The sequence below is a fragment of the Macaca thibetana genome, chromosome 7 (assembly GCF_024542745.1).
Source record: "Macaca thibetana thibetana isolate TM-01 chromosome 7, ASM2454274v1, whole genome shotgun sequence".
Lineage (NCBI taxonomy): Eukaryota > Metazoa > Chordata > Mammalia > Primates > Cercopithecidae > Macaca > Macaca thibetana.
In genome coordinates this window covers 37,939,282-37,965,042 of record NC_065584.1, presented here as the reverse complement: position 1 = coordinate 37,965,042, position 25,761 = coordinate 37,939,282, and the positions used below count along the sequence as shown (strand labels likewise).

Genomic DNA, 25,761 nt, shown 5'->3' with positions numbered 1-25,761 from the left:
AAATAAGAAATTTGATATGTAAAATAAAGGAGGATCAGTCAAAAAGTGTTCTTAGTAGAATATGTATCTAGCAGTGACTCTTTGTGAAAAATGGAAATTGGGAAAATATTTTGAGTCAGATTCTATCAGTGGGGACAAACAAGCATAAACATGTTATGCTTATCCCAAGATCTGTTAATTTCCAGTAGAAGTAGGGAGAGTAAATTATTGCCAAGGGAGATACTGCCCAGTTTCCTTAATAGTCAGAAAATGAATGACAGTTTCAATTTCAGCTGCTGTCCCTGGGCTGGGCCTGCCACTGCCAGCTGACTTGCCCCAAGTGCCCTGGCACAGACCGTGGTGTGGCCAGTGGAAACATCATGTCTGTAGCCCCGTGAATGAGCAGTTCCTCTTTAGGGGTCAGCTCAGCCTATTGCCAGGCCAAGGGGCATGTCAGGCCGAGGCGCCACTGTTAGCCTTGACTCACCCTGCCAAGAGATGTGGGGCCATTATGGCAGAAGAGCTAAGGAGAAACACTTAGCTTGGAGCCTTGAGTCTTCAACTTTCACCTCAAGTTACTGCCCTTAAAGACCAGCACTTTCTTACCCACTTTTCTTTAAAGCATCTAGGTCCCTGTTCCTCTGTTTCAAACTGCTGGTAGATAAACTGTTCATACCATTCTGTGTTATCACTTTGTTAGGGCTGAGTAGCAGGGTGCCCCCTAAACAGGCCTGACTTTCAGTGGCTCTGCCCACATTTGCAGAAGTCACAGCGGGAAATTTTCACATTTTTCTCTGACCTTCTACGATGGGACAGTTGAGAGGACTCAGGAAGGGTTGAGAGAGAGCAGCAAACCCAGAGTTCAGAATTGGTTGCCTTACAGCTTGTCTTTTTGTGGTGGGTGATTTCATTTGGTTTTTCAAGGGAAGGGCTGCAAGTACAAATGGACTAGCCCTAAAGGACATTACCCACATGCATAGAGTGCATGAGGCACATTCATTGTTTCCCATAGGCCATGTTTGTTCCCCGTTGAGGAAGAAACCATTGTGCTACTAATATCATTCCACTGCAAGGTCTGGCTGGAGGCATCTGCAAAGACTTCAGGGCCCTGATTGCACATTTGACAAGTCTTTTCCATCAACAAGGCATAGAGTTCGGGGAAACCCAGGATGAGCTGTCATTCTGAGTAACAGGCTTGTGCAGGTGCTGACTAGCTTGACTTCCCTTGATTCAGTGCAAACCTTGGGGCCCTGTATGCAGTCCTGGTCTCTTTGTAAAATGCAGGTGTGTGTGTTGCTGAGTGCCAGAGATTTTGGAGCCTAGATACTTTCCTCATTTGTATGTGGGCCTACCTAAGAATATGTTTTCTCTGGGTTCACCAAAGTGATTCCGGGCCTTTAGGGCCAGGAGAGTGAAGGGGCAAGAAATCTAAATTTTATAAACCTGTGGTCGGGGGTGAGCGGGTAGAGGTAGTGGGGATTCTGAAGCAGCTCCAAGCAGTCTGCTTTTAAACATTTGTCGTAGGAACAGCCTGTACTCTGGTACGTTGTAAATCGACACCCCGATTGCCTTTGTGTAATGAATTTGGACTTTTGTGCAGCAGCTGAGAAAGAACCTCTTGAGCTGTTGTGTGGTGTGGCTGCCTGCCAGTCAGCAGCACACTCTGAGCAGCCTCGCCAGCTCCCTCTGTGCAGCCGCGTGTGCTGGAGCGGTAACTTGCATTATTGGACCTTGATTTTGTAAGGATGAGTTGAAAATGGACAAATGAAATTACTAATGGTGGTTGTAAGGGTAGGTCTTCTAAAGTTGATAGAATTGAAAGATTTTTAAATTCAATGAATGTGCCAGAAGTGAGAAATCTTCAGTATCAGTTGAACACTCTTTCTAAGTCAACAGCCCTGCTCAGTTGCGAAGAGGAAAAAACACACATAGCCAAAGAATAACCTGGGTTATGTTGTCCAAGATTGTTTCTAAAAGGCAGGCTATAATTAGGTATTTTATTATCTTTGTGGGCTTTCTGAGTTGACTTTCTTATAATATGTAGACCTATTGTTTGACTATGAGGTTCCTTGCTAGGGAAGTAGGGGGACTACCTGCAACAGGTGTGCAAAAACAAAACCCTTTTTGTAAGTGTAAAAGGCCCTTCCAGAGCCCTGAGTATACATTATATGTTGACTATTAGTTTGTTTTCACACTGCTGATAAAGACATACCCGAGACTGGGCAGTTTACAAAAGAAAGAGATTTAATTGGACTTACATTTCCATGTGGTGGGGGAAGCCCTCCCACTCATGGTGGAAGGCAAGGAAAAGCAAGTTACATCTTACATGGATGACAGCAGGCAAAAAGAGAGCTTGTGCAGAGAAACTCCGTTTTTAAAACCGTCAAATCTTGTGAGACCCATTCACTATCATGAGAACAACACGGGAAAGACGCACACCCATGATTCAGTCATCTCCCACCAGGTTCCTCCAACAACATGTGGGAATTATGGGAGCTACAAGATGTGATTTGGGTGGGGACACAGAGTCAAACCATATCATTGACCTAGTCTCTTCGCGTATTAATTAGTACTTTTCCCCACATATTGTACTCATTTATATGCTAATTTCTGCCATCTTTATTCTATTTAGATACATTTAGCCTATGATTTTGTTTTATTTTATTTTGAGTCAGAGTCTTGCTCTGTTGCTGAAGCTGGAATGCAGTGGCATGATCCTGGCTGACTGCAACCTCTACCTCCCAGGTTCAAGTGATTCTCCTGCCTTAGCTTCCTGAGTAGCTGGAGTTACAAGCACCTGCCACCATGCCCAGCTAATTTTTTTTTCTTTCTCTCTTTTTTTTTTTTTGAGACAGAGTTTCGCTCTTGTCACCCAGGCTGGAGTGCAATGGCACAATCTTGGCTTACTGCAACCTCTGCCTCCTGGGTTCAGGCGATTCTCCTGCCTCAGCCTCCTGAGTAGCTGGGATTACAGGCACCCACCACTATGCCTGACTAATTTTTGTATTTTTAGTAGAGACGGGATTTTACCATATTGGCCGGGCTGGTCTCGAACTCCTGACTTCAGGTAATTTGCCCGCCTTGGTCTCCCAAAGTGCTGGGATTACAGGTGTGAGCCACTGCACCTGGCTTAATTTTTGTATTTTTAGTAGAGTTGGGTTTTTGCCATGTTGGCCAGGCTGTTCTCGAACTCCTGACCTCAGGTGATCTGCCTACTTCGGCCTCCCAAAGTGCTGGGATTACAGGCGTGAGCCACCGCGCCTAGCCTATGATTTTAAGCTGTCACATGGGCTTTTATTTAAAAGGCTGGCCTGCTCAAACATTGCTAGCCTTTTATAATTTAAAACCCCAGGTTTGGGGAGTTAAGAGAAAACAACCAAAAAGTAAACCGGCTCTTAGACTGTGAACTTTCTCATACTCTCTAGTCTTAATCCCTCACTGGGTAAACTTGTTATGTATGTGCTTTAAACGACAAAGTTTTTAAGAAAAACTAACCAACATACCACATTCTGGGGTACTATTATAATAGAAAAGAGAAAAATGTCTCTAATTATAGCAGTAGTGCGGGCTTCTCCCATGCCTAGCTGGCCATGACATGGAGTTGATAAGCATACAGTGTCTTTCATACTTGCCATTACAACATGTTAATTAAGAGAATTCAGCTGTGGCACCAGCTGGGGATGTCTGGCTTTGTGGAAGATTGCAATTAGATGATTTTTTTTCTTTCTTTCTTTTCTTTTTTCCCTTTTCAACTTTGGTGGAATGCCTTTGAGTAGGGGCTTTTAGTCTCAGCAGTATAAATACTTTATAATGTGCCTAATTATGTAATTATACAGTTATACTCTTCTGTGTACACATACATTGTTTTATGAATTTGTATCCCCTTTTCTAATACATGAAACATCTAGCCTGCTTTTTGGTTGTTGTGGTAGAGCCAGACTCCATTCTGCATTGGGCAGAAAGAGGAGGACTAGATGTATTCACTAATTAGCCTCTGATTGTGATCTGCCCTACATCTGTTCCTCTTCCACCTCCCTCTTGACCCTCTATCTCCCAAATAATTAGCATCTTAGTAGTTACCTAGCAAAGTCAAGGTAATTTAAATAAAATTGGATTGTATAATACTCTATCTTTCCATTAATTTGCAAATGTAGTCCTTCAAAGTGTGTAGTGTTATTTTTCCCAGTCCTCTGTTCTAAGCAGTTATAGAGCTTGAGCCTGGACGTGAGAGCTCACGCATGCATGCAGGCACAATGGGACCCATTGATTTCTGGCATTCAGCTTGTGCATAGAGGACCTGTGACCCCAGCTGTTAGAACCAGGACCTGGGAGCAGCTGCTTTCTGGATCCAGTCCTCCAGGGATAGGCCATCTGCTGCCATGTGAGAGAACCCTGGGAAAGAAACTGACCACAAGATATCTTTGTATTCCTTTTCTGTGTGCTCCAACCCCTTTAGTTCTTTCCTGTCACCTCTCACCTAGGCAAACTCAAGAGGCATGATCAATCTGCACTGGAAAACTCGCAATGGGTTTTCCGTTTTCTTCCCCTTTCCCCAACTCCACCCTGTCAGCACATCCAGCTCATTGGAAAATAGTTTCCAGGGGATGTAGGCAGATTTATATGGGCAACTTCTTCAGTGGGATTGGTAGTATTTAGCAGGCTTTCATTTTATTATGAATAACATGGCTTTGCATTATAGGCCTAGAAGTGTCCTTAAAATCTCATCTCATGGAAGAGGAACCCAAGATTCCACATTCTTTAGCCTTGCATTCAGGGCCTACCCTCTTCTGGCACCAGCCTGATTTTCTAAATCTTTAGTTATCTCCTGCTAAACCTGGAAACATTTGCTAATTTCTCCGTACACATACCACCTCTTCTTGCTTCTCTGCCTTTGTTTGTGCCTATATCTCTCCCACCAGGTTCTTCTCACTCTACTTTATCGCCATCAGAATCCTTTATCCCGTGCTCACTATCCTACTTCCCCTGAAGTTGGAGCTCTAATACCATTTCTACAATCTTCTTTGGTCTCTTCCCCATTGGATTAATCCTTCTTCAGAACTTTCTGTAGTCCATATTGATTTCTAACATATGTCCATTATAGTCATTTATTAGAAAGCTCCTAGAGTGTAGGACCAATATCTTTTTATCTTTCCACTTGCCTACCTTCATTGCCTGCCGCAGTGCTTTTGGTACTTAGTAAAAACTTGTGGAAAAAATGAATGGTAAAATTAAGCTGAGGGAAGAGAAAAAAAGAAGAATGAATGGATAAATATAATCCTTACATGGATTCTGGAAGAGAAACAGTAGATATTACTATTATTTTAATCCTGTTGGGGCACCTTATCTGTATTCCCAAAGAGACTGAAATCTCCTCAAGGGCACACCATGTGTATTATTTGCTCTTGAATTTCTAGCACCAGCCTAACACATAGTTAGTGCTTAGTAGAAATTCATTAAATGAATGAAGGAATTTGTTAGGAAAGTGAAACCCGGCGAGAATAAGAATCAGCACTCGGAAATGCTTTTTAACATTTATTTAATTTTTTGAGATGGAGTCACCCAGGCTGTCACCCAGGCTGGAGTGCAGTGGCGCGATCTCCGCTTACTGAAGCCTCCGCCTCCTGGGTTCAAGCGATTCTTGTGCCAAGCCTCCCGAGTAGCTGGAATTACAGGTGTGCACCACATCGCCTGGCTAATTTTTGTATTTTTGGTGGAGACAAGGTTTTACCATGTTGGCCAGGCTGGTCTCGATCTTCTGGTCTCGAGTGATCCACCTGCCTTGGTCTCCCGAAGTGCTGGGATTACAGGCCTAAGCCACCATGCCCATGTTTTTTTACTCTCTTTTGAGTGAAAGTTATTAAACCTGCTGTCTGGAGGACAAGAGATTAAAGGTATTTTCTGTACATCAATGGGGCATTTAGACATAGTTATCTACCAACATGCAGTGTGTGTGAAGCTGTCTGAGGCATTATCTTCTGACCAGGCATCTCAGACTGGTCAGTCAAAAGTGGCTTGCGAGAGTCTAGGGTCCAAAGAGCCAGACAGGCCATGACAGGTGACAGGGGCATGGTCCTCACCCTGATAAATAAGCGTGGTTGAGACTCTAGTCCTGACTGTTAGCTAGTTTAGGCCCAAATTTCACTATTTTGAGGTTACTTTGTTTTACTAGAGCCTGACCAGTATGTACACAGGCTAACATCAAAGGCAAGTCCTAGACCTTCAGGGCCACGCATCCATCCTTCTTTGGACTTTGCAGCAGGCTTGAATGCATTCATGTTGTTTTTGAAGATCCTTAAAGAGGCTAAGTGTGGCTTCCTCAGAGAAAAGCATGTGGGAAGGATTCACAGAGAAAGCTTGTAGGAGGAGCAGAGGAATCTTCCAGGAGCACTGTATGCTGAGCAAGATACAAAAGTTCAAAATAGTGAAGAAGAGAACTCCTAGGGGGATTTGACTCCTCACTGTCCAGAATCAGTTGGTGAAAGTTCCCCTCTAGGGAAGTGCAAAGGAAATCGAGAAGGCATGGCAAACTGCTTTTCCTGTGGTGGTCATTTGAGAGAAGCTGATTTAAAATTTTGTGGTTTAAGATTGTTCAAAACAGAGACTCATCCCGCACAAGATGGAGGAGGAAGAATATCTAGGTCAATGGACTTGGTAACTTCCGCTCCACCTGCGTGTGCACAGCAAGTCCAGGGTTCCTTAGGCTTGTTGTTTCAGAGGCAATAGAGATGAGACTTGTGGCTTCATCCAGCCTCCTCCCCGCACACCAAAAAACCACACACCTTTTATTGTCTCTTTTGTATTTGTAGTCCCTGTCTCATGGTGGGACCCTGCCCCTCAGAATGCACAGGTCTCACTTCATGGCATGCCTTAGATCCAATCACATCTCCTTCTTCAGAAAAGACCATTCAGAGCTGGGCGTAGTGGCTCACATCTGTAATCCTAGCTAGCACTTTGGGAGGTCGAAGCAGGTGCATCACCTGAGGTCAGGAGTTCAAGACCAGCCCAGGCAACATGGCAAAACCCTGTCCTTACTAAAAATACAAAAAATTAGCCGGACTTGGTGGTATGCACCTATAATCGCAGCTACTCAAGAGGCTGAGGCATGAGAATTGCTTGAACCTGGGAGGAGGCGGAGGTTGCAGTGAGCCAAGACGAGATCGCGCCACTGCACACCAGCCGGGCAACAGAGCAAGACTTTGTCTCAAAACAACAACGACGACAAAAAACCCATTCAGACCTCTACCCCTCAACTGCTAGTGAGTGTTTCTCAAAGACCTGTGGTGTTTGCTGGTTTTGGACCATTGCATCCTCAGTGGATTTCTGTTACCATCCATAACTAGAGTTTACTGGTGTTTCCTTTCTTTCTTTGCAGTTGTCTAGGCCTTTGTGAATAGCAGTGGCCTGTTGAGTGCCTAAGAGAATCAGCACACTGCCTGACCCCCTGTTTGGGGGTATGTGGCAGAGGCTGTTTATTTCAGGCTTTGGCAGTGATAATCCAGTGGCCTCGTGTGCTCTGAGCAGTGGCAGAAAGGCAGCCCTCTAATTCCAGGTCACATCCCCATTCTGCATTTAGTGACAACCTTCCTTTCACATATCCCTCTTACAAGTCTTGTGTTCTCAGCTGGGCATGTTGGCTTACGCCTGTAATCCCAGTACTTCGGGAGGCTGAGACGGGTGGATTACCTGAGGTCAGGAGTTCAAGACCATCCTGGCCAACGTGGTGAAACCCTGTCTCTACTGAAAATACAAAAATTAGCCCAGTGTGGTGGCACACGCCTGTAGTCCCAGCTACTCAGGAGCTGAGGCAGGAGAATCGCTTGAACCCGGGAGGCGGAGGTTGCAGTGAGCTGAGATTGTGCCACTGCACTCCAGCCTGGGTGACAGAGTGAGACTCCGTCTCAAAAAAAAAAAAAGAAGTCAGTTCTCAGCTGAAAATGCCCGCGTATCTTCTCCCACTTGCAGCTTTGGTGTCTGTGATCCTTAAATAGCTCCATTGTGTGTAGTACACAGAAATTAGTAAGGAAACTGTCTTGCCTTTTCTCTCCATTTCTCTGGAAAAATGTGGCCCCAATTGAGATATGAACTGAGTCATCTGGGTACAGCTAAACTTACCAGGCCATATTCTTCTCCAGAGAGGAATTATAGCAGCTTTTGTCTATATGTATCCCACCCCTATGTTACACTTTGTAGGTCTTGGGGTAAATTTTTTCTGGTGGTATCAGAAAAAATCAAGAAGCTTCCTTATAATAGGTAGACGGGCCAGCCAGAGTTTGAATCCAGACTCTAGTACTTAGTATCCAGGTGACCTCAGTCCATTACTAAATTTTTCAGAGCCTCAGTTTTTTCTGAACAAATCAAGTTTTATACCACCTTCTTCCTAGGGTGGAAGAATTTAATAGGATAACGCTTTTAAAGTACCAGTGCAGTGCCTGATGATAAATGTTAATTCTCTCCCTTACTTGTATCCTTTCGGCAACACAGATCATTAAATTTGTTTTAAATTTGACTGTGTGTTTCTTGAGGCCCTGCTGTGTATGCCTGGCACTGTACTTAGCATTAGGAGTTACCATTAGATGGTAGAATTGGAAACAAAACCACAATTTTGGTCTTTGTACCCAAGAGTCCAACCCTGTTTTAAATTCTAAGCCAGACTCCTAAGTAGTTATCACCTGCTCATCAGCTTTCCTTCTGAGCTGCCCTAAGCAGCCATCTGGGCCTTTCTTGAGAGGACCAGCCACCTCCTCTGGGAGATGAGGAATTCTGAGAGGGGAGAGCAAACGCATCCTTTAGCTCAGGTAGGTAATATGGTAAAGGAGATGAGAACAAGAAGTGACCATTGCTGATGAGGGAAAAATAAGCATTCTCTGCTTTTTCTTAAGCCTTTAACTGCCACTGTCAAGGGAAATAGTAACACTTGCTAATACAGGTGGAATAGCCTGGCTCCCTATCTCCAGTGTCATCCCACCATCCTGGGGGAGGAGGTAGGAGACAGCTGTGGGCTCTGCTCTGTAGGTCACTGTACTGACCTAGCGGTGGTAGTGGCTTTGGGCATTGAGTGGCCTAGCCCTGTACCTGGAGCAGCAGGATAAAGGAGAGTGGTCCTCCTGCCCCTCCTTGTAGCAGTCGTAACAGTGGGAGGAGGAGGGGTGCCCAACCCCAGCTGGCAGCCTGTTTCCCTGTGTCCCTGAGCTGTAAGAACAAGAGGAGGTGAAAGGGTAACAGGCCATATGGAGTCCATTTGTCAGCCAAGAGCAGCCTGGGCTGTATTGTCGAGAAGGGGAAGTGAAAAAGGAGTTGGCTTATTACTGAGCTGAAACAAGGAGAGAGCAAACAGCATCCCCCAAAGTGCTTACCCTGCTCTGTTTTCTGCCTGCCACCTCTCCAAATATCCAGAAATTTCTGAAATAATCCTTTTTCTTTTTACCAAAGTCTTTGCCCATTCCAAAAATCAGAGATAAGGGTTTAGTTTGCTACATGAAAATCTATCAGTGCCTGATAATGTGCCAGGCATGGTACAAGACCCTTTCAAGTATGCAGTTTTGTTAGTCCACTAAAAAAACCTGTGGAGCTGGATATTGGCTGCTAAGGACTAAGGCTCAGAGGAGTTACGGCAGTTGACAAGGCTGCAGAGCAGGCCCCTGGGTCAAACCCAGATTCATCTGTCTGACCCCCAAGACCATGCTAGTACTCCATGTGGCTCTGGTCCTGTTAGGTAGGCAGTGTATTTTCACAGTTAGGTACCAATTTGGAGAACACAAGTTGTACGCTGGAGAGGGATTCTCTTTGCCGTTGTCTGTTATTGACTCATCTCAAATAAAAAATCATTGTGGCTCATTGCAGTTGAAAACAAGACAGTGTCTTGAAATGACAAAATTTTGCAAATCACATTGGTTTTCTACTAAGCATCTATCTGCTGGATTCTTTGTCAGGTACTAGGGATACAAAAATGGGCAGAACAAGTCTCTGCCCTGTGGCTTAGGTGTGCAAATTGGTGGTTAGTGGAGAAATGGAGGAAGGACCAACCTGTGAGAAAACCTGCAGAGACTGCAACATGGTGATAGGTTACAAATAGGAGTGAAGACAATGTAAAGGGAACCCAGAGGAGGAATAATGAAGCTGCTGTTATTGAACACTTAGTGTGTGACAGACTCATTACCAGGTACTTTACCTGCATAGTTGTGATTAACCTTTTGAATCCCCATGTTACAAATGAGGAAACTGAGGAATAGGCAGATCTCCCCAGGACTACCCAGTGGGTAACTGTTGGAGCCGTGTGCAACCCCAGGCAGTGTAAGTCTCAGCCCAAGCTGATAAGCTCCACCCTGTGCTACTCGTTGTTTCTCTCTGGCCATGCCTGGGAAGGTGGCCTTGGAACCTTGGAGATGGGTGGGATTCCAGCTGACTGCATGTGCTTTCAGGTCAGGGTTTCTAGGCTGGGAGAGAAACAGTGCTTTTTACTGAATGACTAAGGACTTCAGAGGCTTAGGTGCCAAAAGCACTTTCTTTTATTGAACCTGTGCCTCAAACATGAAAACTCCAGGTGACAGGGAGGAACTGAGGGGCCCAGACCTGAAACAAGATGGACAGGTCCGAGGCTTGTCCCACCTGTCGGTTGCTGATCTTCCGAGGAGGGCTTAGGCTGAGCCTCTTTTAGGAAGGCAGTGGTGGGGGCCCGGGAAGAGCCACAGGAGGTAGCCTGAGCCATGGGTGGTTTCTCCCTGTGTTCTCCCACCCCAGCTCTGGTACCACACCCTGAAAAAGGCTTGAGCTACTGCAGGCTGGCTCTCCCCCAGTGAGTGGGAAGTTCTCATGAGAAAAGGGATCCTGGCTGGACAATAGGCTTCCTGTCTGACTGCTGGGAAGATTTGTCTCATAGGAGAGGAAGGTTGCAAATGGCATGAGAAACCATCTCACTTCCCTCTCACTGCAGCCTGTTTTAGACTTCACTATTTGCGGGGGTCAGGAAGCCAGAAGGCTGGGCAGAGCCATGGACCAGAGCAGCTCCAGGTATCTCTTAAGTAATGGGACTCCTGCCTGTTTTCCGGCTCTCACCACAAATCCACAGCAGGAATCTGTCCCGATGCAGGAGTTTCTGCATGGACAGGATGATCTCTAGCCCCTAACACCTTGTGCAGTATCCAAAACCACAGTGGTTGCGGGACTTTTGTGAAGGAACCTTGGGGAGGTAGTGAGGCCCGCCAACTTGAGACACATTTGTAAATGTCAGAAGAGATCTCAGAGGTGATCTGGTTCAGGGCCTTCGTGGATTGAAACTGAGGCCCAGAGTCTATGGGCAGTACCTAGATTGTCCTTGTCACTGGACTGTGCTGTCTGACTCCTTGACAGATTATGGGTGTGGCAGAAGCCTGGCTCTGAGACCCTCTGATACTGCCCAGTGCTGTGGAGTGGGAATACAGCCTTCTGGGGTTCAAATCCTAACTGTGCCACCCACCTGCTGGGTGAAATTGAGCAAGTATCTCAACCCCTGGCTCAATTTGCTTATCTGTGTAATGCAGTGTTATGTTTCTAGAGGGTTTTTTGTGAGGCTTAAATGAGTTGCACATGTAAAGTGCTCAGATAGTGCCTGGCCTATATAGTCAGTGAACGCGAGCTGTTATTATTAGGAGGCTTCAGAAGAAACCTTTTGACCGTATCAGATGTGATCACTTGTTTTTTCTTCTTTGTATTTGTCTGGAATGCTCCAATTCCAACTTGCCTGGGAGGCTTTCTTTAGGGGAATCACCTTCCCTTAGAAAAAGACTGTTCAAACTAGGGTATAACTTTCTTTTTTATGCTGTATACAGTAGCTGGATGCCTCCATAGCTGCAGGCTGAGCACATCAAAGGGGGAAATGAGCCACAGAACAGAACCTGGCAGGTTTCCTGATGCCCTGCACCCCTCAGCAGGCCCTGCTTAACTTAGTGGTCAGGCTTGCAGCTTAGAAGCCAGAGTTCCTGGTGAATCCAGCCCTGCCAATTACAAATGTGTGGCTTGAGGCAGATCACTCAACTCAGTTAAGCCTTATTGTCCTTATCTGTAAAGCAGAGAAAATATAGTACCTGCTTCATGTAGAGAGAGAACTCAGAAGAGTACTTGGCATAGGTAATAAACTATCTGTTCGCAATAATTACTGTTTTCCTTATCTTATGTCCCAAACAAACAAAAGTATACATTTAAAACCTTTGTTCTCTGTATTGACCTTGCTTTTTCTCTGGATCTCTTTGCTTCTACAAACCATTGAAGATTAGAAGTAGAAATATAACCTTTATATGTAAGAAAGGGTTTTGAGAATAAGCACATAAACAGTGCTTTTCTAAACTTTAAGAGACCCTCCAGGAGGCTGAGGCAGGAGAATGATGTGAACCCGGGAGGCAGAGCTTACAGTGAGCCAAGATTGCGCCACTGCACTCCAGCCTGGGTGACAGAGCGAGACTCCGTCTCAAAAAAAAAAAAAAAAAAAAGAGACCCTCAGTGCTAAATGTCTCCTCCTTTCCACATCTTCAGCCTCACATTTCATGCCCTGTGGTGTGGTTCTGAACCTTTTCCACTGTTTTCAGATCCCCAGACCTATCCTCTTGACTGTTGGCCAAGGACTCCTTCACTGAGACTCTGCTGTCCACTACGATAGCCACTACTAGGCAGCCGCATGTGGTGACTGAGAACTTGAAATGTGTTTAGTCTGAGTTGAGATGTGCTATAAGTGTAACCGGAAAGGGGTCCAGATTCAGACCCCAAGAGAGGGTCCTTGGATCTCCCACAAGAAAGAATTCAGGGCGAGTCCACAGAGTAAAGTGAAAGCAAGTTTATGAAGAAAGTAAAGGAATGAAAGAATGGCTACTGTACAGACAGAGCAGTGTGGCATGGACTGCTCGACTGAGTATATTTGTGGTTATTTCTTGATTATATGCTAAACAAGGGGTGGATTATGCGTTAGTTTTCCAGGAAAGGGGTGGGAATTCCTGGAACCGAGGGTTCCTCCCCTTTTCAGACCTTATAGGATAACTTCCTGTGTTGCCATGGCATTTGTAAACTGTCATGGCTATGGTGGGGGAGTGTCTTTTAGCATGCTACTGCATTATAATTAGCATATAATGAGCAGTGAGGACACCGGAGGTCACTTTCATCACCATCTTGGTTTTGATGGATTTTGGTCAACTTCTCTGCCCAACCTGTTTTATCGGTGTGGTCTTTGTGACCTGTATCTTGTGTCTCATCCTGTGATTTAGAATGCCTAACCTCTTGGGAATGCAGCCCAGTGGGTCTCAGCCTCATTTTACCCAGCCCCTATTCAAGATGGAGTCGCTTTCATTCAGATGCCTCTTATATAAGTGTACAGACTACTATGAGAAAAAGAATATAAAGTATCTCATTAGTGAATTTTTATTTTTATTTTTATTTTTATTTTTTTTTGAGACGGAGTCTCGCTCTGCCGCCCAGGCTGGAGTGCAGTGGCCGGATCTCAGCTCACTGCAAGCTCCACCTCCCGGGTTCCCGCCATTCTCCTGCCTCAGCCTCCCCAGCAGCTGGGACTACAGGCGCCCGCCACCTCGCCCGGCTAGTTTTTTGTATTTTTTTAGTAGAGACGGGGTTTCACCATGTTAGCCAGGATGGTCTCGATCTCCCGACCTCGTGATCCGCCCGTCTTGGCCTCCCAAAGTGCTGGGATTACAGGCTTGAGCCACCGCGCCCGGCCTCATTAGTGAATTTTTACGTTGACTACATGTTGTGATGTAATCAGTCATGTATTTTTTCATATGTTGGGTTAAATAAAATATTAAGATTAATTTCACCTGTTTCCATTTATGTGCCTAATTGGCTACTAGAACATTTTAAATTACATCTGTAGCCATGTTATATTTCTTTTGGACAGCTTTGTGCTAGGTTTATGATTTCCTTCCATTCCTTCCTCCTCAGTTTCTACTTTTTCTTATTTGCCTCAGGCTCTTAACCTTCCTGGGTGCAGATGAATGATCATCTGGCCAGAAAGACACCCCAGGCTATTAGAAAAGCTCATATTTGAGCATCTTGTGTCACATTTAACACTTACATTTCATTGGTTTAGGGTAGAGTTGGCTGTGACCATGTCTGTCTTCTCTAGGTCGTAGGCTTTTGGCGGGGCATGGTTCTGTTACCAGAAAGAGGTCCAGATCCAGACCCCAAGAGAGGATTCTTGGATCTCACACAAGAAATGATTTAGGGAAGTCCATAGAGTAAAGTGAAAACAAGTTGATTAGGAAAGTAAAGGGGCTGGGTGCAGTGGCTCATGCCTGTAATCCCAATACTTTGGGAGGCCGAGGCAGGCAGATCACTTGAGGTCAGGAGTTCGAGACCAGCCTGGTCAACATGGTGAAACCCTGTCTCTACCGAAAATACAAAAGTTAACCGGGTGTGGTGGGTGGCACATGCCTGTAGTTCCAACTACTCAGGAGGCCGAAGCAGGAGAATTGCTTGAACCCATGAGGCAGTGAGCCCAGATCTTGCAGTGAGCCCAGATCGGCACTGCACTCCAGCCTGGGCAACAGGGCCAGACTCATCACAGACAAACAAAAAATGCACTCTAGATAATTTAAATGTAACCTTCCCCAACTCAACCCCAATCCCTTTGAGGCTGCACACATGTCACACTGATCTTTATATTCCCTACTTTCCACACCTTGTTTCGTAGGAGCTCAAGTATTTGTTCTGTTTGTTAAATTGAATGCTTTGACCCCATTTTGTTCTGTTTGTTAAATTGAGTGCTTTGACCTTGGGGGCCTTTCTTGGAGGTTATTTTGCTTTGCTTGTTTTGGAATGTTGTAAAAATTTGTTTTGTTTTAATTTGCCTCCTCCTTCTGAAAGGCTGACCTGCAAAACCAACAAAAGCAGGGAACCTTTAAAAGGGCTGGTGAGGGTCCTCAGCACTTAGTTTCTGCTGAGGGTGTCAGGCTGAGGCGATGGAGGTGATGGAAGTATCAACTAGATCATTTTGCGTCTCATCTGAATTGTTACCAGGGTGGACTTTGACTGAATGCCTACCGTGTGCACTCCCTGTGCTCACTGAAAGCCTAAGTGGCTGTGGGACAGAATGGAAAGCAGAGGAAGCTAAAGATAATTCATTGATTTTTTTCCCCCCTGTAAAATTGTCTGGCTTTCTCCTTTTCTTTTTAAAATTATGTGACACTGCCACATCAGTTGAGTTCATTGCCTTCCCAGAGTTAAGTATGGAGCTTCCTTCTGCTGACCTGGAATTGTCAGAGAATGATCCTGGTGCACAGATCAAGACAGTTTCTTGCCTAGACTGTGGCTTCTGGAAGCCTTTGGGCAATTTCTTTGCCATGTGAGTTTCGCTTTTTTTTTAGTGTTCTTCCCAGGCATCACTGAGAGGGTCCTCTTCAACACCTGCCGTTGGCCAGGACTCTGCTCTTGGTCAAGAGGATCGTATTTTTTCACGTGTTCTTTTTCTTTTCTTTTCTTTTTTCTTTCTTTCTTTTTTCTTTTCTTTTCTTTCTTTCTTTTTTTTTTTTTTTTTTTTTTTTTTTTTTTTTTTGAGACGGAGTCTCGCTGTGTCTCCCAGGCTGGAGTGCAGTGGCGTGATCTCGGCTCACTGCAAGCTCCGCCTCCCGGGTTCACGCCATTCTCCCGCCTCAGCCTCCCCAGTAGCTGAGACTACAGGCGCCCGCCACCACGCCCGGCTAGTTTTTTGTATTTTTAGTAGAGACGGGGTTTCACCATGTTAGCCAGGATAGTCTCGATCTCCTGACCTCGTAATCCACCCGCCTCGGCCTCCCAAAGTGCTGGGATTACAGGCTTGAGCCACCGCGCCCGGCCTTTTTTTTTTTTTAAACAGAGTCTCACTCTATCGCCTAGGCTGGAGTGCAGTGGTATAATCTCGGCTCACTGCAACCTCTGCCTCATGGGTTCAAGCAATTCTTGTTCCTCAGTCTCCTGAGTAGCTGGGTCTAGAGGTGTGCATCACCACACCTGGCTAATTTTTGTATTTTTAGTAGAGATGGGGATTCACCATATTGACCAGGCTGGTCTCGAACTCCTGACTTCAAGTGATCTGCCCACCTTGACCTCCCAAAGCGCTGGGATTGTAGGTGTGAGCCACTGTACCCGGCCTTTTCACATGTTCTTAGTGTCTTAAAATGACTTGCCTTTTTTTTGGGGGGACCCTTTCTTCTTAGGTCTCCTTATTTCTTCTTTGAACCTGGAGCAGCATCTTATGACATACTTCAACTTATTTCTTTTCTATGACCTTCATAGATGGGCATAAAAGAATTTTTGTACTCAGTTTATTTTGCCATACTGAAGTGGTGTTGTCTGAACCTGAGGTTCATTGCCCCACAGCCATGGAAAATTAGGATGCAGACACACCAGAGTGAGGTTAAGAGTGGAAGTTTTATAAGCAAAAGAAAGAGAAGAGCTCTCTGCATAGAGAGGGATCCCAGAGAAAATGGATTGCCACTTCTGCAGTAAAATGAAGAAGGTTTTATAGATGAACTTGAGGAGACTATTTACATAGGGGACGAAAGATTGGTTGGACCAGGTGTGCCATTTGCATAGTTGTAGAATAGCTGGCTGTCCCACCCTAATCTTTTGTTATGCAGATAAGTTCTCTACCTGGTGGGCACCATGTTGCCTGGTCCTTACTGTACACGTGGTGACAAAGAAAAGGGAAGATGGAGCTTCCACGTTGAACATACCTGGCTTCCAGGTAGCCCTTTTCTATTGGCACAGCTGCTGGCATTCACCTGTGCAAGCTTCCAGCTTGCTTATCTATGCAGCTCGATTTTTCAGGCTGCTCTTTGTTAGAAAAGAAATGATTTTGAGGCTGCTTTTCCTTAAAAGGGAAACCTTGCTGAGGACTCTTTTGCCCTCGCTATCTGCCTAAATAATTTCTTTCTAGCTCCTGTATCAATACTAGGATTGCTATAATGTTGACATAATCTAAGGGGTCTCTGTTACCTCTAGTCCCTTTACATCAAATTATAAATTTGCTTTTCTTATAATGCTACCCTTCTCAAGAACCTTCAGTGGCTTCTCCTTTTCTTTGACTATAATTATAAATATCTCCTTTTGCAAGGAAGGTCCTCTACAAGATGATTTCATCACTCTTCATGTTATTTTTTTGGACTTTTAAAAAATTATTCAACCCAGCCAAACTGGGCTACTTGCTGTTCTCTGAACTTAACCTACATTTTCCCACTTCAGTGCATTTACTTCAAACTATCAGCTCCCTTCCTGATGAAGTGAAGCCCCATCTGAAATGCTCCTTCCTCGGAAATTCTTTTCTAGGCTCCCCTATTCCTGCTTTGAACTTCGTCTCTTGTGGCACAAATCACATTATTTGACATGTGTTAGAATAAATTTTTATATAGAGTATCTTTGGAAGAATGTGGTAGAAACTGGTGCAGTGCCTTTGAAGAGAGGAACCAAGTGACCAGGGGACAGGAGAAAGGCTTGCTTTTCACTGTGTACTCTTTGAATTTTATACCGTGTATGTTTCCCATGAGTCTGTTTTCTTTGTTTTGTTTTGGTTTTTGGTTTTTGTTTTTTGTTTTGTTTTGTTTTTTTGTATAAGTATTTTAAATAACAAAAACCTGATCCCTAAAACATTACAAGAAAATACTGGAGAGTATGTTTATAACCTCAGAGTAGAGAAAATGTCCTTAAACCAGAAACCATAAAGAGAATGATTTTTTAAATATATGTGTGCACTTAATGGTCATATCCCTATTTGGCAAGAAGGACCTGAGGTGCTTATATTTTTATCCTTTTTCAGAGCATAGCACAGTGACCCCCTACTCAGAATCAGTAAGTATTAGTTGAATTGAAATGAAACTGAATTGCAAGTCACTTCTTTGCAGGCCTCACTTTTTTTTTTTTTTTTTTTTTTTTTTTGACTTATCATGAGTGCTAGGTGACCTCCAGGGTCCCACTCAAAGATTCTGTGGAGATGTGCGCTTTATGGAAAGAGATACCCAGCGAAGCAGGAGTGGCTTTAGAATCAGCAGCTCTTCCCCTGAGACTATCCTTCCCAGCACATTGGACTTGTGCGTGGGTCCTGCCTGCTTTCAGGAGCTGCCCTGGGGTGCTCAGCATTAATTATGCCGAGGAAATGAACCAATTAGACACAGTCCAGGGAGAGCCAGGGAGTAAGTCAGGGAGATCTGTGGCAGGCCTGCTGCCCTGAACAAAAGAGGGAAAGTGTAAAGGCTAAAGCAGTTTGCGGAGGTTTCTTTGGAAATCTAGCTGGCCAGTGCTCTGAACTACTTAGCCAAAGTTAAAGAGCACCAGAAGGAGTGTTTGTGTTTGTCTTCCTCCTGTTCAAGACCCTGGTGGTGGAGTAGAATAGGGACAAGTTGGGTTCTTAGAGGGGACTCGGGGGAGCTTACTGGGGCTCATCTCCTAGTTTCAGAGAAGCTGCCAGACTTCTCTGGATCCCTGTGGCACCTACCCAGCTTTGTTTTGTTAATAGCATTTTTTTTAGTGGCATCACCTAAAAAAAGAAAAGAAAAAGTGTCTTTTCTCCCCATCTCAAGTGATAAGCAAGTTGAGGGTAGGGAGCCATCATCTCTTTTTCATTTGGTGTCCGCTCCCCAACCTGGCTGGCAATCAGCTTGCTTAACAGCCATTTGTAGATTGGAAAGAAGTGGCATGGGTGAGAGAGGCTGTGAGCGCACAGCCGCAGGGTGGTGTGGTCTGCCCATCTTATGGATGAGAAACTGCCTTATCTTGGACAGTCAGGCACTGCGGTGTGACTCCCCGTCACTCCAGGCCTGTTAGAGGAAATGAGAAAAAGAAAACGACCGTTCTTATTCTCATACAGATGTCCTTGTGATATTCAGGATGGGGGCAGGGTATTCGTCAGCAAAATTGAATTTCGTTTAGAAAACTTTTGGTCTTTAGTGCATTCATGGTTGCCTGGCCATTCTACCTCGCCCAACCTTCCAAACAGTGATTCTTTAGTGCCCCCACTTTTACTGTTTTGGCTGGTAATGCCCAGCAGTCCACCACCTGGGGACTTCAGTTTTGCAGTGTGTGTCCAGAGTGGAATCAGAGGCTGTCCTTTTCCTCCTCAGGGTCACTCAGACCTTCCAGATCCTCTGACTTACCATTCCTGCAACTTGTCAGCGTTCCCACCACACCTGGGCACTGCCTGCCATCTCTCTAACCAGTTTCAAGAGGGCAAAGGGGAGGTAACCTTGACACCCATACCCCTTAAAGGCCGTGCTCCTCATGGGGTAGAAGCAGTGTCTGCTAGTGGAAAGAGCAGAAGTTTAGGATCAAAAGATTTGAATGTGACCCCAAGCCTGATATTTACCCTGCTATAAGCTTGGCTAAAAGTCACTTAACTTTTGTGGCCCTCAGTGTCTTCATCTTCAAAGGAGAGTAATGATAGCTGTCTCACAGAGTTGTCAGGACAAGTAAGATAGGAGGTGAAGGTGCTTTTGAAACTAGGCAGTCCTGTATATCAGTGAAAAATGTGGGATTTATTACGGGATAAAGACAGGTGGTGCCATTGACTACTATAGTCAGAGAATGGAAGATGCACAGGGAGTTTGGGAAGCCTCCCAGGGAATCCATCAGAAATCCCCTCTCAGGCCAAGAGTGCATGTTTTTATTATATTATGGAGTCTTTTCTGACATTGATAGTGGAAACAAGGCCAACATTTTACCTCCTTTCACTCTGATTTATTGTGTGTGTTACAAACTTTATTACATAATACAGGCTTTATTAAAACATATTATGTCTAGATCTCTATAGGTTCAAGACTTTATAGAGTCGGCCGTTAATTTATGGATGGAATTCTCTTAAGGCATGGTGGGGAGGGAGGGGAAATGTTGCAAGCAGCCACACTTCCCCTGTTGCCAGTGTACTTCCCCTCTGTCAGTGGCAGCCTGAGTTTCCAGGGTTTGGTTAACAACTCCTCCAAGGAAAGGGTTCTTTGCTCCTCTTGTGTTTCCTGTGGAGGCCTTCAGAGCTGTGTCACTGAGAACAGACTCCTACTGTATACCTCACCACTGTACCCCTGCGCTCTCCCTGTCTTTGCAGTGTGCCCCCTACCACCGGAGCCAGAGAATGGTGGCTACATCTGCCACCCCCGGCCCTGCAGAGACCCCCTGACAGCGGGCAGTGTCATCGAATACCTGTGTGCTGAAGGCTACATGTTGAAGGGCGATTACAAATACCTGACGTGTAAGAATGGCGAGTGGAAACCAGCCATGGAGATTAGCTGCCGTCTCAACGAGGGTCAGTCTGGCAGTTGGAAAAGGGATGCTGCTGGGGTTCTGCTTTCTGTTAACTCACAGGACACAATGCATGCTTCCTCCAGAGCACCCTTTGCTGTGGTGCAGCCCAGACCCGTTTGATGCTCTGCAGCCTCCCTTTCTTGGGTCTTCATGTCTTTATGGAAGATACTTGAGGTTGCTGGTGCATGTCCTATTGCATTTCATTGAGCCATCTGCCGTGCTCCGTAAAGCCCCTTTGATGTTCAAGATCTCGTTCGCCTGACCAAGTGCTGGTGATCCTTGGCCATGTTCTGCTCTCACAGTGAGCACAATGCTAATACCTTCTCTAGTGTCTCTTCCATTTCATTTTTCCTTGAATGGAGCTACGGACCAGCTGGACAAAAGACTTCCCACCCTTCCTGCTTCCTCCTGTCTTGCATGACAGGAAAAGCCAACTGCAGGAAAGTGTGTCACATGCCCATCTTTGTGCTTCCCACTCAGGCTTCAAGACCAGAGCATGTTTAACCCACGACACCCCACAAGTGGGTGGGAACCAACCTGAGAGTTACAATTAAAGCTGTGGATCTTAAGACAAGGTTTTATTACAGCCCAGTTTCTGTAAACTAATCCTGCCACTTGGGGAGAACATAGGTAGAATTTAAGATGGTGGAAGGATGTGCCCAGTTAAGTGGTCCATGTTTACAAACTTGCTTTTGAGGATGGGATCAAAGTGGTTTATAAAGGTAAAATCTCTAGTGTTAAGTGAGTTTATGTATCAGATGGACCTCAAAGATTGGAAGTGAAGGGAATTTTTATTCAGGAAACAGGATAGGGAAATGGTCCTTTTCCAGGAGAACTGTGTATATATAGGTCATTGTAAGCTGTTATTCCTGAAATGACCCTGTCCATAGGATGTCTATATTGCCTCATTCAGGAGGCATTTGACAAGATCAGCTGTGGGGCCCGTCAGCTGTTTTGTGTATTTGGGTACAAAACCCTTCTGATGATGGCTTGTTTTTATAGATAAAGACACCCACACATCACTTGGGGTCCCCACGCTGTCTATAGTGGCTTCTACTGCCAGCTCCGTGGCGCTCATTCTCCTCCTCGTGGTGCTGTTTGTGCTGCTGCAGCCAAAGCTGAAGTCTTTCCATCATAGCAGGTGAGCCCAGTGGCAGAGCTGCTGTGGGACAGGCAGGTGCAAGCATCACTGTGGGGGCCAGTCTTTGGTGGAGGGTTGCTGGTGGCCTGCCACTCTGTGGGTCTGTGTGTGTCCGGGGAGTGGGGAGGACCCTGCCATGTGTTAAACTCCTAGATGTGCCTAGCGTTGTGCTTATTGCTTTGCATACATTATCTTAATCCTCATAGGAACATTGCAGATGAGGAAATTGAGGCTCAGAGAGGTTAAGTTATTCACTCAGGGTTATACCTCTAGATGACAGCAGAGCTCAGAACTGAAGCTGGGCGCAGTGGCTCACGCCTGTAATCCCAGCACTTAGGGGAGGCCAGGGTTGGCGGATCACCTGAGGTCAGGAGTTCGAGACCAGCTTGACCACCATGGCGAAATCTTGTCTGTACTAAAAATACAAAACAATTAGCTGGGTGTGGTGGCACGCACCTGTAGTCCCAGCTACTCAGGAGGCTGAGGCAGGAGAATCACTTGAACCCATGAGGCAGAGTTTGCAGTGAGCCGAGATCGCACCACTGCGCTCCAGCCTGGGAGACAGAGTAAGACTCTGTCCCATAAAAACTGAAATCTGTTCAATTCCAAAGCCATGTCATTTTGCCTACACCAGTGGTTCTCAAAGCGTGGTTCCAGCAGCATCAGGATCATGGAACTTGTTAGGATCAACCAAATGAGAAGTTCTAGGGGTGAGGCCCAGTGATATTGTTTAACAAGCTGTCCAGGTGATTTTGATGCACACTTAAGTTTGTGAGCCACTATCCTGTACTCTTGGTTCCCAGTCCTGGCTGCAATATAGAGGCACCTGGGGGAGTTTAAAAACAAGTATCAACACTTGGGCCTCCATTCCCATTCTGATTTATTTGGTTTGGAATGGAACCCTGGCATTCACTTTTTATAAAAAACTTCTCAGTTTTTCTGTGCGGCTAGGATTGAGAAGCACTGCACCACACTGAGGAGAAACAGAGGAAGTGGATTTTCTTGCCTGCCTTTATCAGTTTCCTTTTCCAGTCTAGTGCTTTAGCCACAAGTTGTCTAGGGGCGGGAGCATGAAGGGTGGGGCTGATGGTGCTGGCCCTGCGTGGATTCCCAATGATGGACTTTTCTTCCAGGCCATTGTGGCTTCTGCAGTTGCTTGGCCCTTCCTGGCAGTTCCTCATTCCCTCTTGAGGAGTAACATTTTTTATGTATCTTCACAGTCCTTCATCAGTCATTGTTATAACTCACAAACATAAAAGGCCAAACTAAACTGCAGTCAGTAAAATGTTCCAAGTTTGGATTTACAGACAAGGACCAGGCTGGATTTAATCTCTGTGTACTATGTGTGATTTTCTTTCTTTTGTTTTTGGGAAGAGGCTAGCAGTTATTTTTAAAGGCTATTAATTAATAGGATGAAGAGAATTTGAAGGGGATTGTTTACTTGAAATAATCAGCTATTTCCACCTAAAGTCAAACTGATCAGTTCTGCATCTCATCTAAATTAGGGAGTTTTTCCCCCCACTATAGTTAACTTGTAAGTTTGTTAAAAGTAACTGGCTAGTTTTGCTTGATTTGAGGGAAGATTTGGTTTTCATTGTAGACCCCATTTAAATTTTGTGCTGTGTACATATATTACTTTGTAAGCCAAATACTATTTTGAGTAATAAAAATCAAGCGCATACCCATGTATACACTGCTTTCTTTTTTGTCTTTTTCTGAGACAGGGTCTCACTAATGTTGCCCAGGCTGGAGTGCAGTGGCGTGATCACGGCCTACTGCAGCCTCAACTTCCCTGGGCTCAGGTGGCCCTCCCACCTCAGCCTCCCTAGTAGCCGTGACCACAGGCATGTGCCACCATACCCAGCTAATTTTTTTGTATTTTTTGTAGATACGGGTTTCATCATGTTGCCAGGCTGGTCTTGAATCCTGGTCTCAAGCAGTCTGCCCACCTCAGCTTCCTAAAGTGCTCCCATCAAATTTTCCCTTCCTTCCAAAACTCTCTGCCACTTCTCTCCTCTCAGAGTGTAGGTAGCACAGATTTTACTTCCAAGAGCAGGTGAGGAAATTGAGAACTACTAACAGCAATCTAGCAACAATGATATGGTCCGGCAGCAGAGCATCTGTATTTCTTGAAGTGATGAGCTGAAAGGACACAGCATCACCTAGGATTGGCCTGAATCCAGTCCTGAGGAAACTATTAGACAAGTCCAGATTGTGGGACATTCTTTGAGACAGCTGGCCTGGACTCTTAAAAACAAAAAAGTCAATGTAATGAAAGAAAAACTGGTGGACTGTTTAACAGATTAAATGAGATGAAAGAGACAGGACAATTAAATGCAATACATGATACTTAATTGGGTCCTGGATGAAAACAAAGAAGACTGCAGCTGAAGTAGAAATATTTTTAGATAGTTAGGAAAATGTGTATTATTGTATTACACCAAGGTTGAATTTCTGGGATCTGATAATGTAGTTATATCAGAAAGGATACTTTTAGGAAGTATATGTTAAGTAACGTCTTCACCTTACTTTTAAGGTTCAGGGAGAAAAAGGCATATTTATGTGTATAACAAAAGTGATCATCAAAAAAGGTATCTGCATGACACGTATGATGTTGAATAAAAGAAGCCAGAAACAGATATATACTCTCACAAATTTACTTTGTTATCCTATTCAAGTAAAGATTAAAAATATGCAAAACTGTCTGGGTGCCATGGCTCATGCCTGTAATCCTTTGGGAGGAGGAGGTGGGAGGATTGCCTGAGCCCAGGAGTTCAAGATCAGCCTGGGCAACATGGAGAAACTCCGTCTCTACAAAAAATTGGCCAGGCATGGTGGTGCATGCCTTAGTCCCAGCTACTTGGGAGGCTGAGGTGGGAGGATCACCTGAGCCCAGGATATTAAGACTGCAGTGGGTTGTGATCACGCCACTGCACTCCAGCCTAGGCAACAGTAAGACCCTTTCTCAAAAGCAAAACAATTTTTTTTATTTAAAAAAATATGCAAAACTAAACCATAGTGTTGAAGGATTCATGTTTAGGTAGTAGAACTGTTAAAATAAAAAGCAAAGAAATGATTTTCATGAAAGTCTGGATAGTGGTTACTTTTTGTGGTGAGGCAATGGGAGTGATTTTGGGACAGGTGTAAAGGGTCTAGGGTCTGGGCAGTGTCCTTTTTCTTGACCTATGTAGGAGTTTTATACCAGTGTTACTTTTGGAGTAAATCAGCTAGCTGTACATAGATTTTTCTTGTGTTCTCTTTTCTGTATTTGTGTTCTAATTTTTTAAAAAGTTTACAAAATTAAAAAAAAAAATCAAGCAGTATGGCTGAGTCAGAACAAAATTATTGTGATTTCTAGTCCAGTATCCCACTTTAAGGCCATAGTGCTTCCCTATTTTTTTTAACGGCTTTATTGAGATATATTCCACATACCATACAATATACCTATTTAATGTGTACAGTGAAGTGGTTTTTAGTATATTCACAGATATATGCCACCGTCATTCTCTCACTTTCTTATCTTAGCCATGCTCAATGAATGCTTTTATTTCTGGGTCTCTAGGCTCCTAGTTTTTCCACAGGGCAAAAGGGCCAGGTGCCTGTGTACCCAGAGGTTAAGAACACAGTTTTTGGAGGCTGATGGAACTGGATTCAAATCCTGGCTCCATCCTTTACCAGCTGTGTGATCGTGGGCAAGTTAATTAACTTCTCTGAGCCTCATTTACATTATTGGCGAATCCCTACCTGAAAGGGCTGAGGTGAGAATCCAGCATGATAAGATGTTTAAAATTCTTAGTACTTTGCCTGCTACATAGTAAGTACTCGAAACTGGTGGCTGCTGCTATTGTTATTATTATTGTACTTGTTTATCTGTGTGTTTATTCTAATTCATCCTTTGTCTTTTCCTCCTCCACTCCAGGCGTGACCAGGGAGTATCTGGGGACCAGGTCTCCATCATGGTGGATGGAGTCCAGGTTGCACTACCATCATATGAGGAGGCTGTATATGGCAGTTCTGGTCACTGTGTGCCACCCGCTGACCCCAGAGTACAGATTGTGCTGTCAGAAGGGTCTGGGCCCAGTGGGAGGAGTGTGTCAAGGGAGCAACAGCCGCCGGACCAGGGGGCCTGCTCCTCTGCAGGTGGAGAGGATGAGGCCCCAGGCCAGTCTGGACTATGTGAAGTCTGGGGCTCTCGGGGCTCAGAGACTGTGTTGGTGCATCAGGCAACCACCTCTTCCTGGGTGGCCGGCTCAGGGAACCGCCAACTGGCACACAAAGAAGCTGCAGATTCAGAGAACAGTGACATACAAAGCCTTTTATCCCTCACGTCAGAGGAGTACACAGATGGTGAGTGGTCTGAGCTGAACATGAATTATTAGCTGCTTAGGGTCCTTGCTGGGAGTGAG

The 25,761-nt window shown here is 45.0% G+C and overlaps 2 protein-coding genes across 12 annotated transcripts in view; one reads left to right on the top strand and one right to left on the bottom strand.

The window, feature by feature from the left end:
• Nucleotides 1–25,761, bottom strand: part of ERH (ERH mRNA splicing and mitosis factor) — an 892,055-nt gene that overhangs the window by 306,383 nt on the left and 559,911 nt on the right. The gene's annotated exons all lie outside the window — the stretch shown is intronic.
• SUSD6 (sushi domain containing 6) overlaps nucleotides 1–25,761 on the top strand; it is a 104,498-nt gene that overhangs the window by 72,783 nt on the left and 5,954 nt on the right. For both annotated transcript variants that reach the window (XM_050797394.1, XM_050797395.1), the window contains exons 3-5: nucleotides 20,018–20,215; nucleotides 21,217–21,355; nucleotides 25,275–25,702. In XM_050797394.1, the coding sequence (XP_050653351.1) occupies nucleotides 20,018–20,215; nucleotides 21,217–21,355; nucleotides 25,275–25,702 (765 nt within the window). The remainder of the gene's footprint in view (nucleotides 1–20,017; nucleotides 20,216–21,216; nucleotides 21,356–25,274; nucleotides 25,703–25,761) is intronic.